Raw genomic sequence first — 19,062 nt, forward strand, 5'->3', positions numbered from 1 at the left:
TCTTTACTATAACGCAATTTTAACTTAGGTAGATGTATTTTTTTCTAATAATGTAGTTAAAAACTTAAGTATAACTGTATAACACAAGTTTAGAATTTGTATTAATTTCAAGCTCATTTTAAATAAACCATACAAAGTTCAAAAATATTTTATTAGAGAGAAAAAATATTTAGTTTTGATTTGACTTGGTAATTTCCATTTAAAAAATTTCATTTTCCGTGTAACCCATTTGTAGTTCGAAAATGAAACTGGTGTTAAAACGCCATTAAGCGAAGATTCAGGTGTAAACTTGGTTTTTATCCGTTTAATCTTGCGCAAAATCGCGAACCGAATTGCCACATCCTCAAGCTTGTAGACCTTATCTAAACAGAATTGAACCGCACTAATATGTGTGCAAACACGACGCATCTTCCGGCCGAGATGGTGTCGAAATCCGTGATTCAAAATCAATACTGCAAATTGGAGTTGTCGACGTGTTCTTTTCGTCAAGGAAAAAGCGTCTCGATCGAATTGAAAAGCTTGATGCAAGTGACAGGCTTGATAAAGAGTGACGTATAAATAAGAATAAATAATGCCCTCGTGCACTTGAAACGATTGGGTTCACTGTACAAGTGTTTTCTTAGATATCGGACGGATGAATGGTGCAATTGTTGGCTTTCGGATGGGAAAGTGACGCCGTGCAATTACAGAACGGTCGCTCGCTCTTTCAGCGGTTTTCCATTCTCGGAGATGGCTCTCTTAATTGATCGAAAAGAAAATGGGATTGCGGTCTTCGAACAACGAGATAACATTTCGAGCTTGTTGTTATGGAAGGAAATGTAATAAAATGATTAGAAAAGGTTTTTTTAACTCGGAATTACGGCAAGGCGCGGCTGGAAAAACCATCAAGTGATTTTTAACGGGGCCGTAACCGAAACGATGAGCTATTTCGGATTAAAAATACACCAGAGGTATTTCGGGTGACAGGTTTATGATGTATCGTAAGTTCGAGAAGGGGTGCTTCGGCTTTTACGCACGGGTTCTAAATCCGGAGATACTTAGCCCTTTTCCCCATTACGAGGCCTAAAAAACAAATTTTATGAACAAAACTTTACGACTCCCTCCTAATAAGTAGCAATCATTCCAAAACGTTCCTGAAGCAAGAAATCAATGATTTCTAACACTGTATTGTCAACCGCTAGAGAATTAAAATTTCTTGCGGAATGACATGTTGAAACCACTGACTTATTTTACGATCTAGCAATCATCTCGTCGCGTTTTATCGTCCCCTTTTGATATTCTTGTCATTTTACAAGTCGAATAAAACTTGTAAACAATTTTATTACTCGCATTACCATTAATCAGAGCTTTATCATCCGACATTCCTTCTTGTAACCTGTTGGCATCGAGCACGATTTACGAGTGTGAGTGAGGGTTAATCAGCTGTGTCCTAGCACCCTCTCATCGATTTATCGACCAAGCCAGGTTCGCGTGTCCTAAATTATTTATCGGTTTGCGTTATTCGAGATTATTTACTTTTCCATCGCCAAGTATGAGTGACACAAATGCGCTTATACATCACAATTATGCGTGTCACGCGGCCGCGGGTGATTTTTCACAAAAGCCTCGGCTTTATGTTTAATAAAAAAGTCAACTCTCTGGGTAGTTTTTCACGGGATTACGATCAAAAGGATCGGATGGGTTTAATTGATATTTATGTCTTTTGTTGGATGACTGAAATTTCTCCCTCAATATTCGCTAATTACGCCGAATCCGAGATTTACGTTCTCGCAGACGGAAGATCGAGACTTAATTGGAACAACCCTCGAGGGAAATATCTCTAATAGGGAAAGAAACGTCGCGGGTGTAAACAATGAAGTATCTTTTCAACGGGCGCGAAGACGGCTAATGGAAGGCATTTTTCACAGAGGAAATTACTTTATGATGAGATCGGATGAGGGAAAATGCAGCTTGCAGTTCAGTTTCAGACTCTCGTGGTGTGTTGCGATATCCCGCAAAGGACTATTCTCAAGTAGGCGTTCATAAACATGCATCAAGATAAGAGGCTATTGCTCTGCATAGGCGCCGGTCGGGGACTTCTTCGGGAGGATTTTGCGGCGATACTAGAAAAATGTAAGTGAAAGGAGGCGTGCAACGATTATTAAACACAAAATGACGTGCGAACGCCTTTCTGGGCGTTTAAACCGATCACCGATAACGCGGAATGACGAAATTGGCCACTGGTGAGAAAGAAATAGACACAATGGACAATTGCTACCAGTAAAGTAAAATAAATGCCAACTTAAAGCCAAAATCCTTAAGAAATTTTGTTTAATTTATTCTCTCGGAGTATTTATACAATGTAAAATATAAAAGCAAATATTATTTCTTTAATAACTAATTAATCCTTGAAAATTCAAGTCTAACATTCAGCACATTTTCTAGCTTTCCTTCGTTATTTCAAAAACTCCCTCCTTATCTTTTGAACGAATATACTATTGAATCGAGAACAGCTCTGCCGCTCCAAACTGTTTAGTTATTCGCTAGCAAAATTTTGTCTCGTCTCCATAGCCGTGGTTTCGCTTATTATTGCAAGCAGCCACTTTCCAATTACCCCAAATTAAACCGTTGTGTGCTCCAAGCTCGTCATAAACTCGCATCAGTTAAAGGACAATACAATCCGCTACAAAGCTGCATCGCCATTATCTCGTGCATAATGCACCCTCGTCTGCACAGTGAATCATTCCGATTCATCGATCGTCCTCAACAATACAAATTTCATACAAAATACGTTAAACCGAATGTACTAAACCGACCGAAACTTAATCTCTCCCGGAAATGGAAAAACGTAATAAAATTCGATAACCTAAGAAATATTTATCGTTATAGCCCTTCGACATGTATAACACCCCCAAGTGCACCCCGTAATTGTTGCGTGACACAAAACTCGATGTATTTCGAGTTAATAATAACGCAAAGAGAGATTAGATTAAAAGTGTAATTAAATTTAATTGTTAAATTCTTTCGCTTTTCCGAAAATGAGGATAAATTTGATGACGCACGAACGTGGGGGAAATAACAGATGAGTTTTCTTACAAAAACAACCCCCGAGCTTTTATTCATATCGAGGGAGGGATGTGAAAATGCATTAGATCGAGCAGAATCATCCAGAGTGCCCTGACGTGATTTACGGATGCGATTTTAATGGAGAAAATGCAATTTTATTCAGCTTACAAGACAAAAAGACGTGAAGACGAGGTCGGAGATGATTTACCACCAGTTTCAAATCGTTTAGAATGTAAAAAATGTACCAGAAGTATGCAACCAACAATACACTTCAATTCCGAAAGTGCACTCCGAACCACCCCCATGTCGTCAATTGTCCGAATTAGACTTATTGCTCAATAAAACCGTCTGTAACGGCTATTTGAGCCAAAGAGGGTAAATTTGTCACAATATTGAGACGTCTTATCTCTTGGATCGATAAGCCGTCCCTTTGGACGTATTCCAAATCCAATAAAAATCGATTGGGGTTAAATGAAGCGTCGCCTTTTGATTTGTTTTAATTACTGTAGACGGGAAGTGCCAAAACAAGGCTTTTTTTCTTGGTGTTTATAGCCGGTGAAGACTGACACGATGAGGCAATGTCGCTGTGTTTAATTGAAAACTGTCTGCCTTTCGACACGGTCTCGTGAATGGAAAAAACTTAATGGGTTATTCAAAACCGGGCGAAAATCCCACGAGCCGGTCCTGGAATTGCATTCAAGATGCAAGTTTAATCAGAGTGCCGTTATGCGTACTGAATAAACATCTCCATCAGGAAACGAGTTATTGATTGATCGGAGAATGATCAGACCTTTTACGGATTTGTAAAAGCACTCACCTACCTTGCCGCAAGGGCATTTCTTTAATTTTGTTGAAAATTGGACAGGACCGTATAAGGGAGGTGTTTACACGATGGAACAATGCATCGCGATAAGGAAATCAATCGTAAATAGCTACACGATTTATGTGTTATTGTAATTAATGTAAATTTTATCAGCACGCCATTGCGAAATTAGGAGCAAAGTCCGGTAATGCATATGCACTTTTCGTTGCGCAATTTGCGTGCACTTGGAACGTCCCTGGCATAAAAATTTGTCACTATTTCAACAATTAATCATCCTGTTGAACAAAATGATACTCAGCTTTACAAAGAAATTGAAAACTAAAAACTAAAAAATAGGTGAGACAAATTTTTAAGTGATGATATTTCGATTTTTTTTTACTCTCTTCAACATTTTTTTTTTTAATTACACTTTGCTATCAGTAGTAAATTCAAACTTCTGCTCCTTAGTTAGACACAGATACCGAGTTTACTCTTATTATTCCTCTCCAGTTTATTCTATTAAGTGCTAAATTCACGTGTTCTGTATCGAAAAATGATAATAAATAATACTTCTGTTTACAAAGCATTTCGCGCAGCGTATCTAAATCCGTTTGTGTACAAAACAAACAAGAATTTTCTTGAATTGTGTCACAATCACATCGGAAAAACGTCCGTTATAAGAGAAGTTCATTCACGTTCCAGGTTAAAAATAACTCTCATGTGGCGGTAAGACCGGAAGGAAACATATGCGGTGACATATTTGCGAATGTGTCGATTATTGATAACAGGAGAACTTGCTTTCCGTTTGATTATAAACCGGAAATACATTGACATAATTTTTATGAATGAATTTTTGATCGGGTTGTGATCATTTTTAATTTTTTCGTCCCTTTTATTGTTTCCGTTTGTGATGTAGTGTCGCAGTTTATCACTTTGCCATTAAACTCTAGCGCCAATTGTTAGAGACATTACAGCCACCTGCGCCCCTAAACACTAAACAAAGAACACCTTCCGAGTCACAAAGCTTTGTTTTCTGATTAAATTTAATGACGGCGCTAGATGTAATTAATATGCGAGTGCAGCTTCCCGGATGCGCTCCTTCAGCGCCTCGTGCATTAAAGTCACTTTTTTCTCGGATGATAAATCTGGCTTTTTGGTGGGTGTGTAGAGGGAATAGACACAATGGGCGTTAAGTTACGACCCAACCCTTTTTTAAATGTATTTTTAAAGGGTGTCGGGTATTTGAACGAGTTTCAGGTCGTGTAGTGAGAACACTGCCGGTATTATGATCGGTATTAAACATCTTGACGTTTCCATTTCCTAATGCGGCGTTCTGTCACTCAAACTTGATTACATTATCAATAAAAACATTTATTGTTTGGTCGAATAGGCGCAACGGCCACTCTTATCGCCTACATTCTATCTGTGATTATTTCACGTCTGCCCTCTGTCGGTAATTCAATTATGAAATCGACGGAGAAGGTCTTAATCCACTTCCTTATTTGTAAAAGCGCAGCTTTGAGATAACCAAATGTGCCACATCGTGCACAAAAAAATTCCTTTTCTCAAGCGACAATGGCCGAGGAAAAGTCGATTTTCATACGACCACTTAGGCTAAATACCAACTTGAAGAATAGACTAAAAGTGAAATCGTGGTGTTGCCGAGCACGTCCTCGGGAACTCGTTGAAGATGTGAGCACTTGTCACGGGGTGGATTGAAGGGATGTTTGCCTTTTGAATGTGTAAACAGCCGAGATGAGTGGACGCGGAAAATAAAACTTGGAGAGATTATGATCTTAATAAAAGAAGAAGAGGAATTTCGGCACGTTTTCTCTTTTTTGTGAATTGCACCAGAAGCAAAATTGAAGAGATGCAGTAAATATCCTCGGATTTATATGCCCAGATTTGGTATACGATGTAAAGTGTAAGAATTAAAAATTTCTTAGCGGTCAATTTTTCTGAGATCTCTCGCTAAAAAACCATCATGTCGTTTTCACATAAAAATTACAAACAGGAAAATAATTGTCGCATTAGCGCGATATCATCAAAAAAAAAAGATTTCAGTGTTTTTTCTATTTTTCTAAATACTTTAACAGTTCGATAAATTCTTTCAATTATTAATAAACAAAAAAAATATGATTAGATTTTTGTCCATTGATATTAAAATTTATGTAAAATAAATTATGCAAGGGTTTCTTGAGTCAATATTTTGAGGTAATTATTTTGGGGCTTACTGGAACAAAATTAGGCCGAATACATGCAAACCGGCCCCTTCTCACCCATGATTGATCTCAAAGTGTCCAGATAATATCGCAGATAATGAGTAAAATTCCAACACCGAACCAATTCCGATGATTTATACACCGGCTGGTACTTTATTAAATTTCTGCCACGTAATGTCTGTTCACGTTCACGTTTTCTTCCTGATATTTGAACAGTAGCAATATCGCAAAATTAATGAACTCCCTATTGCGGCGATTTCTACTTACCCCCGTCAAAGTATTGAGTTCGCCCAGCCATTCGTTGAGGAGTTGCTCGGGGTCCTCTGGATCGGAGTCAGCGTCGCCGGTGTCGTTCTCGCCAAACTTGCTCATCTGAAAACAACAAAAAAATTAACAACTGACCCCGAGGAAATTTATTATGACATTAACAGCGACAGAATGAACGTAAAAGAAGCCGAAAAAATCCCCAGGATTAACATAAGAGTTAACACCCCCGCGGAATTAATTGCGAGGATTTCTTCAACGCGAGTCGTAAAGTGTAGTTAAGCATCTTGCAGAGTTAATGAATTGGTTGTCTTGTTTGATGAGTGTTTGCAATCTTAACGGTTGTGTAACGAGATAAACAAGTCAAGTCAGGTATTTTTAAAGACATTTTTATTCAAAATATGGACTCGGCGATAATCTTGTTCCTTTACGGTATGTAAAGTGTGTCCCGGCACATGGGTTATCTCTTGATGAAGATCAAGAATTGGTGGCACGAATTTCGGCTCAAAGACGAGGGAGACATAGATAAGAAACTACAGCAGGCTTAATATCCACCCACGTCACAACTGACCCCCATAAAGCTTATCTGACAGGGTTACCTTTTTCATTTCCTTAAATCAAAAATTTTAATTTTAGGAATTTAAAATAAAAAATAATACAGACAACTAAGCCTGAATAAAAACACTAGCTATTTTATAAAACAATTTTCTCCATAATTTTTTGGGTAGGACAAAGATAACTATTTTATCTTTCAGCTGTCCCTAGTAGATTTTTCTCACTCTGTAGTAAATCCGCTGAAACCGCCCTTAATCCTCTCTCCGTTAAAAAATTAACGGCGACAAAATCGTCCACTTTTCACCCTGTAAGAAAATGCGCTGAAGAAATTACCATAAAATCCACCCTCCCGCACGAACGCCAATTAATTTCGATTAGCCGTATCGAGATTTTAATCAAAAGAGAGTATTCTGACGTTCTAATGGCCCCCATTTGAATTTCGGACGCAACGTATGGTTGCAGCGTAAACAATCCCTGGCCATAAATTGCGGTCGACCATCTTGAACCTCTTTAAATTAAAATTTTTCCGGGTCAAGTATTGTCCGGACTAGGATACTGGAAACGGCCGTGCAGTAGGGTTTTATTAAATATTCCCGCAGCATTCAGACTTTCATGAAGTGGTGACCCGGAATTTTCCGGAGTAGAGCTATTTTTATGCTAGTGCCAGACGAGTTCGAGACACTCCCGAGGGATCTCCCTTTGTCAGTGTCAAGATGTCATGTAAAGACGCGTTCCTTTGAGACAGGCTGTTTGTTCGCTCCGAGTGTCTATAATAAGGAATGTGTTTTTTGTTTGTGGTAGACGTGATAAAGAAAGATTTAATCAATTTTGTCAACAAGGTTTAAACCACAACTTGTTGCCAGCAGGAAAAATAAATTCGCGAGATAGCACATTGACCCAACCAAAATAATAATAATTTGGGTTGAATATTAGGCTTGTCTTGCTTCGAAGAAGCAATTTCGATTATAATTAATTCAGCGAAGCAGTTTTATTGTTTGGGAAGAAAATAAAAGGGCGCATCGTGACGATTTGGAAGAAAAGAGTTATGTAAATAAATAATCTCTTTCCCCATTCATGAAGTATCTCAACCTACACGTTGTGGTTTAAAAATATGACGGAGTAGGAAGCGGTGCAGGTGGGCTGTGGAGGTGAAAACACCAGGAGTCCGACTTTTACAATGTTTATAGCCATATGGCTGGTTTCTAATTTCTATGCAGAGCTGGAACGGCGCCGCGACGCCTGACATGCAAACAAAACTTGAACTGAAATGAAACCGGTGGCTGAAAAATGCAAAACCGAAGAAAAGTTTAACTCGGTCTCTGACGTGTTACAAATTACCAAAGATCAAAGTAAAACTAATATAACTTGACGTTCGACAAATTTTAAAGTGTTTCAATTTAAAAAAAATCTCTCTACTGATATCTCTTTATGAAAAATAAAATCGATACTGAAATACACAGTGGAATACCTATACAATTCACCGCCCTACACATCTCGAACAATTTATCACTGCGAGGGCAGCCCCAACTGGCTTTTCGCCTAATTAACATCAAATAATTAATCGTTCGAACACGAATCGACTTTGAGGGAACGTCAAAAAGCCACCGAAAATTTAAATATAATGGGCCCAGGTGTTGGTACGTCGATGGATTAATTAAATTTTAACGAGTCGGAGGAGTAAAGTCTATTGATTTACAGCACGCGTGAATGTCATTGTCAGTCGTTTGTTGGTAGAGAAAGTCATCAAAAATTCATTAAATCCATATTTCCCTCGGATGGTTTAAAGCCGCCGATAAGGTTTAGCGATTTATAATCCCACAGTACGAGCAGAGGCGTCGACTTTCCGAAACGAGGGGAATCGATATTATTGAATTCTAACGGTACATTCCACCTTCGGTAAATAACTCCTGCTATCAACGAGAAAAAAGACGACAATTATAACAAAACGCAAAGAAACTTTGAGCAAGTTGTGATAAAATCGTATTTAAATAAAGCTCCATTCTCTTGGAAAAAATTGTTAAATTCGAGGCGAGCGGAAAACTCCGACTTTCAGTGATTTATTGCAATTAAAAAAAATTTCCCTGACATTTCCTCAAGATATTCCTCCACAATAACAATTCTGTAGAAAGATTTTTTTATGCGCTTCTTCACTTAATTTTAGGAAAATTCCTCGTTATTACCAAAATTCCTACAATACAAGTAAATGCCAATCCAAAATCGCTTACGGAAATTTTCCTTCTTGGAGTCACTCCAAATTCTTGCTGAATTTTTATTGAACTTATAGCGCCAAACTCGACAAAATAAACTTGAAACACGATTTCGGAGACCAAATGTCACAGAAATACAAAAATCTAATTAAAGGGGACCAACAGAATTCCTGCTGAAATTTAAAAATTACCATTCCTGCAATATGATTAATTAATCGTCATTTTCTGACGTAATCTACTTTACTGATGCAATTTCGTGAGCGCCGTATAAATAATAATGACAAATTGTGTTTAGAATGGCCTTAATGTCTCTAAATTTTTACTGCTGCTCCTACGGGATTTTTCCAATTCCTGTAAATTCATATTAATGGCATATAACAAATCACAAAAATTATCCATGTCATTGTTGTAAAAACAAATCCCGGTATGTCACTGCAACTTGTAGGAACATTCCGGCTGAATCATTTTCCTGCAAGCATATAAAAATAACAAACGTATTCATTCTTTTGAATTTTGTTTATTTACATCCACATTTCAGTGGCCAAAAGTACTTAAAATACGATTCCAACAGACTAAATATTAAGAGATAAAACAAAATTCATATTATTTCTCTACAAGCTCATAAAAATTGCAAATGTATTGATTGATGACACAATATCTTTAAAATTTTATTTCTATCTTTCATACCTACAGAATAAACAAACAAACTTGAAACATAACATTAACAAGCCGAATGTCACAAAGAAAAAAAATGTAATTCCGCAGGAAAAAATCCACACTGAAAGCTATAAATTATCGTTCAGGCAGTGTGGTTAATATTCTTGTCAAGGAAAAATGTTGGTTTCTACACCTACTAATTTTTACAATTACAACAGACACATAAAAATCGTACCTTAATTAAAAAATACATGTTTTTATTTTCTACTAAATGAACTGAAATAAAACTAATAAACTAAATAATTTTGAAAACAGATACCGACATGTATCGAAAAAACACAAAATTCTAACTGAAAGTTTAAAATTACCATATGTACTTATTCTTGCACTATAATTAATTTATCAACATTTTCTACAATAACACACTTTCGTGTTAGTTTTGTCATTCAAAAAATGAATATTTTTACTAAAATAAACTTAAATCCTTCTTTACAGCCACCCAACTACAATAATTGCAATATAGTATATTACATAACGAGCACGGAAAGTGATAAATAACGCACAAGCGGGAAAGTTGCGCACGAGGCGTTAGCCGAATGCAGGCAATACCGAGAGTGCGTTAGACACTTTCCTGCAAGTTTTGTACACTATTTTTCCTACGACCATAAATAATTTTTTTCTAACGAACATATTTTTTTTCATAACGATTTATTTTTTACAATGGAGACAAAAATACGTTGAATAACGATTTATTTTTTATAATGGATACAAAAAAAATACGTTAAATGAAATAATACAAAACATTCGAGTGTGAATTGTGCGTTAGATTTCTAACATATAGTGCGAAAACAAATCGCACAGGTTTTTCGACCTCGTACGATATTGCCCATTTTCGCGCATATGTAATTGTGCGTTATGATCTAGTTTCGTATTTGATCGTAGGAAAAAAAAAATAGTGTTTTGTTACTTGGAGCAATATTCCTACAGGTTAAAAATTACAACTAGATTTATAGCATAATTACACTTTTTTCTATTTCTTACCCGTTCCCGCTGGATTATAAAAACTAAAATAAAAAAATTTCAGTATAACATTCATATTAATCGCTTAAATTAAACTGCATAGAATACTTAAGATTCTATTTTGTAATAAAAAATGTCAGGTAGTACATCATGTAAAATTCCTGCTGGAACAATATTCTGCAAGCACATAAAAATTACACACGTATTGATTTCATAGCAAGCTGCACATGGCTTAAAATTTTAGTGCAAACCTTTATTCCTGCAGAATCTTTAATAAATGAAATGAACTTGAAATACCGCATTGTCATAGGGAAAAAAAACGTAATTTCGCATAATAAAAATCTCTACTGAAAGCTATAAATTACGGTCATTCTGTAGCTTCATTAATATTTCTGTCAATAAATTTAAAATATTAGATACTTAACTTAGAATTAAAAAGTAACTTCTGCTCATATTTACAACTCCTGTTAGAATAATTTTCCCGCAAACAGATACAAAAATAAACAATTTTTTACTTCTATTTATTTTACTCTTTCTTGCATAATGTTAGAACAAAATAATCTTGAAATAGGATTTCCATAATTCACTTGTCACAGAAAATAATACTAGTAATAACGTATCGTTATTACTATTCCTACAGATGATTAATTTATCTTCATTTCCTGCAACACACAGTAATCGCAAATTTCAACAAACATTCTGTAAAACAATGTAATACAAAATTAAGTTACGTCACTGTAGCATGCAACATTTCTGGTAGAACAATTTTCCTGCAGCTATATAAAAATAACAAATGCTTTCACATCAAAGTTGCATATGCCTCGATATAAAATTTCGTTTTTATGCATATTTCTATCAATTCCTGTTAGATTTTTCTAATTCCAAGTTGAAACATGGCATTCCTGCTGCAACAATTTTAGTATAAAAACAGCAATCACTGAAATATGCAAATCCATTCCTGCTAACCTTATCACTATTGACAAGCGGATATAAAAAATTCCTGCTGGTACTAAACTGTCCGAAACTTTGTTAAACTTTCTTGCGTCGTTTAAATTCCTGCCGGATTGTAATAATGTGTCTGTAATGGCATCAAAATTGCGTTTAATAAAATTTCGCGCCGTTTCCTTAATCCGAGTCAAGCTTTCCATCTCGCAAACTTTCGCGTGAAAATTCCTGCCAACATCGCCGTTCTCCCCGCAAGGTGCAAACTCCACACCATTACAAGCGTCTTCCAAACGCCCTGCCACTCCCTAATAAAGTTCAAGCCATGACAATATTTCACCATCGGGGGTATAAATCACGAAAAACCGAGATGATAAATGCTTCCCGTCCATCACAAGTGCACGCTAAACAACAATACATCATTGTGCGATTTACAATAACAGCGTCCGCTTCATTTAACGACCTCTTGACTTGCCGCCGAGTTATTAATTGATTGCTACAAAGACCGAAAACGGTCTTTCACGTCCGCCGACTATATCAATGTCCCTCCTTATTATTATGCGCCGGATCTTCGGGCCATCGTCACGGAAAACGCGAGACGACGAAAACGTGACGGAAATCGACAAACGGGCTAGACCTCGCTCAAAGAACCAGACAGACACCGAGGCAGCGCCGGAATTAATACCAACACACCTGCGAAAAAAATAAGGAAAATCGGCCGATACTAGTGTCACGGCCACCGTTTTCAGCAGGACAAAACATGTTTGTTTACAGACGAGTTCTCATTTTAACACCTCCACCAGTTGGTGTACAAACCTCGACGACGGACTGTTAATTAAAATTTGTTTATTTTAATTGTACTAAAAATATATGAGGTGGAGCTTGGTACAAAACCATAGCGGTTAAAGCACAGCAACCAGTTTTATAGTGACTGGTGTTGGTTGTAATCAGGACATGGCGGATGTGATTTTACGACCAAAAAAATACAATAAAGACCGCAAGTCCGCCTGGCCAACACCTATAGCTCGCAACTTTCGAAATATGAGTCGAGTTTGAAACAAAAACTGAATCCCCGAAAAATCGTAAAAACGCTCGATCAACTTTAGACCGCAAAAGCTTTCATGGATTGTGCTTAGCAGACGACATCTGTTCGCCCAATTATGTAATTTGAATATAAAAGCGGTCGAAGCGTATGCGAACGCTGATTCAGCCGACAGGGGGGCTAATTTTTGAGTCGAGTTTTCGGTTCGTACAAAAAAATCCGGAAGATTAATGTCAGCGCGAACTTTTTCAATCGCTCTTTTTATTGGTCTCTTCGTGTTTACTCGAGTTGTGCGATCGATTGTTAAACACAGCAGTTTCACAGGGAAATTACAATTTCCTAACATTAGTAAACGATGATAAGTTAATACCCGGATTGGGACAACATTCAGGTAATTGGTTCGATTTAGTGGAGCTTCTGCGGTCGAGCCGCATTCGACGAAGAAAAAACAAGAATTCCGAGCTAAATTTAGCGAGACCGTAAATTTCGGGCGTGCAATAAAAAGATAACCAAAGCGAAAATAGACAAACGAAAATTCTTTACATAATCTTAATGAAGACAAAGAATTTCTAACATGTCTGCCTTTCTTCTGGTCAGAAAGATAGCGAGGAAATATGCATCTTCCTTATGCCTGGAATAACACCATCTAAAAAAACAAGACTATAAAAATTACTATTAAGTATTATTCTATTTTTTTAATTCTTTTATGCGTATAGACACTGTGCGTTTATTTAATTATAGACTGATATCCGTTTCATAACAAGATGTTTAACTTGATTTATCTTGAAAAATAGAGCAAAATTCGCTCTCGTGTTTCATCACCGTCTCGTCTCATAATTAAAGAGCGCGCAATTACGCCAATCCTCAGTGAGAAATTGAGGTAATTCGGATTTGTCCTCCCGTTCGTTTTGAGTCTTAATTTCCTGGCAGAAGCGTTTACGATAAGATAGCCGCTCTTCCGGTAACGCTTTCGTTTCAGTTGCATCCGGTTTACGTGCTGGCAACAATTCTCGTAGGTCGATATTTTTATATCAGTGACCTCGCGATAAGCCTCCCTCCGATGGAAAAAATCGCATTTCCGCCCCTTGTTTCTCGTCATGCCATATTAGAGCATCAAATTCGGAGTTGTTCGATTGCCTTTTATGGTCGGATTCCTGCTGGACCAGTCCAGCATAGCGCAGTTTTGGGCTAGCTTTGTCCCGTTTTGGTAAAAGATTTTTCAGAGACGCGTTGCTAATAAGGTTTGGCGCCGACGGTGCAACTACCTCATGAATAACCAGCCCAGAACGCGATTAGATGTTTACAAAAGGAGCACGAGGAGTATTTGATTCATTCCAGGATTCCAGCGACAAATGACAAGGCTTTTACTGCCGAGTAAGTCACACAGAACATAAACTGCAACATTATCATCAGGTGAGCAAACTTGAAGCGCTAAAAATAGACGACGTGAACTGAAATTTTGTAAACAAATACTTCAAGTACAAGGAGATAAGTGTTCGGGAGCGATCCACTTGAATAAAAAGTTACACAAAGTTGATATGATCAAAGAGAGAGCTTTGACGAAGAAAAGGGGCGGCTTGATTTGTATTCCACCCACACTTGGGTTTTTGGATAATTCGCAGAATTGGATAGATGGATGATGGGTTTTCAAATCGAACTCGAGTGTAATTATCGCCCAAATGGGTTACTCTTTGTCAGCCATTTGCACGGGATTTTTCTCACACTTAGATGGGCTTTTTTACGCCCACGATGGGTTCTTTCTCACACTGGAGGTTAAACACAACCATGTCTGAAGGGCGACAACTAGTCGATAAAATGGAAGATTGTGGCTCTTCACTGCTACACTCGATGATATTAGAAATGCAAGATTTTCAAAATAATACTTTTTGACACACTCTTTATGTACCTTATGCATGTTCATATTTTGTGATTCAGATAAAAATTCGAGTTTGTGGTGTCACATTTATTAACAAAATAAAAATACAAAATATTTTTTTTAACATCTCTCTCCTTCGTTATTTTTTCCTTTGGTTACCGACTTATTTTTTTCTCTCTCCCTCTTAAAAACCATTGCAATTATGTAAATCCACGGAAACCACCCCCAGCAAAATAAAATTGCAGCTCTTTAACATTTTTAAATTCCGTGACTCGAGCCCAACAAAACACCTCGAGTCCCTACAATTCAACAAATTACACTCTTTTACCAAGCACTTTGCCTGCTTTCTGTCGTCACGCCTCTTCCAACTACTGTTTAACTGTCATCATCGCAACCCCCATGGAGACCTTTTTAACCCCATCCAAACGTTTAAAATTCCTGCGGACCCCACTTTTAATCATTTAAGTGAATCCGATGGTTCGCGTGACTACGCGACATATTTAACACTAGTCCAGTGCCAAGTTGCGACCAATCAGCGGAATTATATAATAGATCCACAAGGCGACCCTACCATAAATAAAGCCACAAAGTGTTTAAATTGACGATTTTGAAGAAAACTGCCACTTCCGGTAATAGGGGAGTGTCCGGTGGCGATTATATCCGGCGGTTTAATGTCGCTTGAAATTAGTCACGCCGTGATATTTCCCTAATTAATGGGTGATTTTTTCGGGATTTATCGACCCGTCGCACGGTTTTTCTTTCTTCCGGGGTTGTGGAAATTGCATCCCGGGTTGAAACCTGTTCGTAAATAAGAGGGGCGGCTGCCCGTACTCAAATTTGTTCTGACTACGTAAACACCATTGTTGGAGGCGGCCTGAGGGCGTTTGCTTCAATTTGGTACTTAAATTAATTATGTTTTGATCGTAAGGGCCATTCATGAATAGCCCCAACACGAGAAACACATAATTTTCAAATATAATTATAATAAAAAGCATGCATAACGAGTTGTCGCTTAGAAAATATAGCAGTGAATGGGATCATTTTTTTTAATTGGATCGTTAGCGCCAGCTTACCTCAGAGACTTTCACAAAAATGACAGATTCTGTAAGACTTGACCAGTGGCGGCGCCGGTAGAATAAACTACAAAGTTAAATCTTTCAAATTCGATTGTTTGTACCAATTTAAATAAAACAAAATATCTGCTACCAACTATACAGGTGCGCCAGAACTCGCGCCCCAGAGATAAATGTCATATAAGGTAAGATATCAAGAAAATGGAAAAAATGTTTAAAAAATTCTATCTATTAAAATTTCGAAGTTATGAGAGTGTAAATTTTGCACTTTGACTCAATTTATTTTTAGTGGAAAAATGATTTTCCAAGTTTTTTTGCTACAAGCTATTAGAAGAGGAAGCGTATCCTAAATTATAACTCTGTTTAATGTTATTTGTGGCTTTTAATGGCAAAATTTTTGTACCTTTACTAAATAATTTAAAAAAAAACATACAAGATCATCAGTATCATTATAAATAGACATAAAAAAATGTCATTTGTCAAAAAATAAATAACAGAATTTTTTGACAGATAGAATTTTTAAACATTTTTTCCATTGTTCCTGGTATCTTATCTTACTTGAAGTATTTCTCTTGGGCGCGAGTTCTGACGCACCTGTATATCCAATCACGTTAATTACTAATAACAATTAAAATAATTTCTCCAGTGTATTCTCAGAATTGCAGTTAATTCTAAAATAAATAAGCATAACCATACAATAAATATACAGGGTGAATATAAAGTATGGAACCAAGCGGTTTTATTTTTAATCATTTGCCTCCGGAAAATAATAATTAATATAAATTAAAGTAATATAAAAAATGTGATCGTATTTTCAGAACGAAATTTTGTTTTGTTTTTGAGTTACGCGATTTTCTTTTGTCAAAATTGCAATTAATGTGAAAAAAAATTTTTGAAAAAATTAAAAATAAAGCAGATAGTTGTAATCCTTAGAGTACAGCTTTTATGCGAAAAATGATTTTATAGTGGGTTGCCATTTAAAAAAAATAATTTTTTTGTAGAACTCAAAAATAAAAGAAAATTTCGAAAAATTTTATTCTTGTTAAATCATCACATTTTTATAGTACTTTAGCACTCATGAATTAGTTTTTTCAAAAAATAAATAGTTTAAGCAAAAAACGTTTGGTTCCATACTTTTTATTCACCTGGTATTTTTCATTCTTATAAGATTATAAAAGCTTATTAAGATAACATACTATCTTGTCTTAATGCACCACTACTTACTTGATATCAGTAAGCAGCAATGTTTAGAGATTGTAAGTGTGTATATAAAAATCTTCGATGTACCTGAATAAATAATTAGTTCTCAACAAACAAAATTTGCTGATAATTTAGTAGTTTTCATTTCAAAAATTAATAAAAAACCTGTTTACGTTTATAGGACAGATCTATCATTCTGAGTAGAAATCTAATTATTTGGTAACTAAAATTGGGATAAATCTGTGACTGATAAAATCACACCAAAAAAGTGGGTAAAAGAGTAGGTATACAGGATGTTTCACACAACTTTACAAGGCTTGCGCCTAATGCACGCACCCAAATATACAAAAAATACACATTTAATTATTTAATTTTTGGAAACCCATGACAGTAGTTGTGAAACTAATCACTGTTTCATTAATAGTCATAAACTGCAGTTTTTCAGAAACAATTATCATTTGTTCTATCAGAAAATGATTCTAGTTTATTTATCTTAATCATTAACTAGCTAAAAACGTTGCAATTTTTGAAGAGGTAAACAAACTAGAGAAGATTATCCAATTTTTCAAAATTTGTAATCGAGTTCGTATCCGAATATATATTATTGATTGCATCGTACAGGCGCAGGCCTAGTAAAATTATGTGAAACACCCTGTATTTCTAAGAAAATTTTAACTTGCACGAGCCGCCTCTGGCCTTAATAAATTTAACATATTACAACATAATAAACAGTGACATTAAAAACGTCTAGAAAACCCGTTCAAGCGCAACAAATAGTTTATAAACTCTCATTTGTTGAAAATGTAAATATTTCGTGACTAAGAGTATATCAAGCGGCCAGTTGTAAAAAATCGTACAAGCATGCATTTAGTAGCGTATGTAGGAATTATAATGGTGGCAGGCAACAATAGGCTGCAATGCTTCATTCAAATTTGTTTGTAGATAACATCAAGTTCGTGATTTTCTCCGCAACAATCTCCCTCGAGTCGTTATTATATTGTGTACGTGTGTGAGCCGTTGGATTTCCTGAAGGACCGTACAAAAGATCCGTCGATTTAATCCTTTATGCGGCGGAGAAAGGATTTCGCTTTGTTGCGGCGACGATTAACGATTGCGATGCAATTACGACACGTCGACGTCGATGGGATTTAATAAATCGAGATTTAAAACCCCTCGACTCCATTTATCCCGACAAAATAATGACTCTTTAAAGTCGCGAGTTGTCTATCTATAATTAGCATCAAAAAGTTTTGGATTTTGACCCCGGCCATTAGAAGAACACTTGGCTAAAATCGATTCGGCCTTGTCAACTATGTGTAACGTATAATCTTATCTAAACGTTTCAGGAAATGTATGCTACATGCACTAGAGCCAGATATTGAAAGCGCAACTTGGCGGAATGTCAGAACTGTAGTGTTCCTTCCATGTAATTAAATTTGTTCAAACTGGAGCACCCGAGTTTTAATTTAATTATAAAATAACATTAATTTCGGCCATCATTACGTTACCACAAAGCGGAATGTGATGAAAGGAAATAGTTGGGAAGCCCCTATGAGAAGCAATCAGAGATCGGAAAAATCTACAAACACGAAATTCGTCTTTACAATCAACGTTTCCTTCCTTTGAACTGGAAGGAGGATAGCGAGTAATCAGCTAAAAAGCGATAAACTCAAACAAATGGAAGATTTTTCAAAAGGCTGAGAGAATTCAAATAAAACCAAAACAAATTCGGTTACAAAACTTTTATCAGTTAGAGTAAGACTTGCTGCAATGATTTTTATCAAAGAGGTTTGATCAAGCCTAGAAAAAATTTCAAGATATGTTTCCGATAAGCGCCGATTTGAGGTTTCCAGTTTTAAAATTCGCAAACATTTAAATTTAGAACCACTCTGTATATTACATACAGGGTGCGCCAGAACTCGCGCCCCAGAGAAAATTTTCAAGTAAGATAAGATACCAGGAAYATGAAAAAAATGTTTAAAAAATTCTAACTGTCAAAAAATTTTGACATTTGACTTTTTTTTTTATATCTATTTAATAATACTGATGATCTTGTATATGTTTTTTTTACAATTATTTAGTAAAGGGACAAAAATTTTGCCAATAAAAGCCACAAATAACATTGAACGGAGTTACAATTTAGGATACAGCTTCCTT

General features: G+C 36.2%; 1 protein-coding gene across 1 annotated transcript in view; it reads right to left on the bottom strand.

The window, feature by feature from the left end:
- LOC123012958 (ras-associated and pleckstrin homology domains-containing protein 1) overlaps nucleotides 1–19,062 on the bottom strand; it is a 39,530-nt gene that overhangs the window by 17,876 nt on the left and 2,592 nt on the right. Inside the window, exon 2 of the mRNA XM_044411206.1 lies at nucleotides 6,337–6,441. Coding sequence (XP_044267141.1) covers nucleotides 6,337–6,441 — 105 coding nt within the window. The remainder of the gene's footprint in view (nucleotides 1–6,336; nucleotides 6,442–19,062) is intronic.

Source organism: Tribolium madens, unplaced genomic scaffold, assembly GCF_015345945.1.
Source record: "Tribolium madens isolate multiple individuals breed KSU strain unplaced genomic scaffold, Tmad_KSU_1.1 Scaffold_96;HRSCAF=242;Tcas5.2_LG5, whole genome shotgun sequence".
Taxonomy (NCBI): domain Eukaryota; kingdom Metazoa; phylum Arthropoda; class Insecta; order Coleoptera; family Tenebrionidae; genus Tribolium; species Tribolium madens.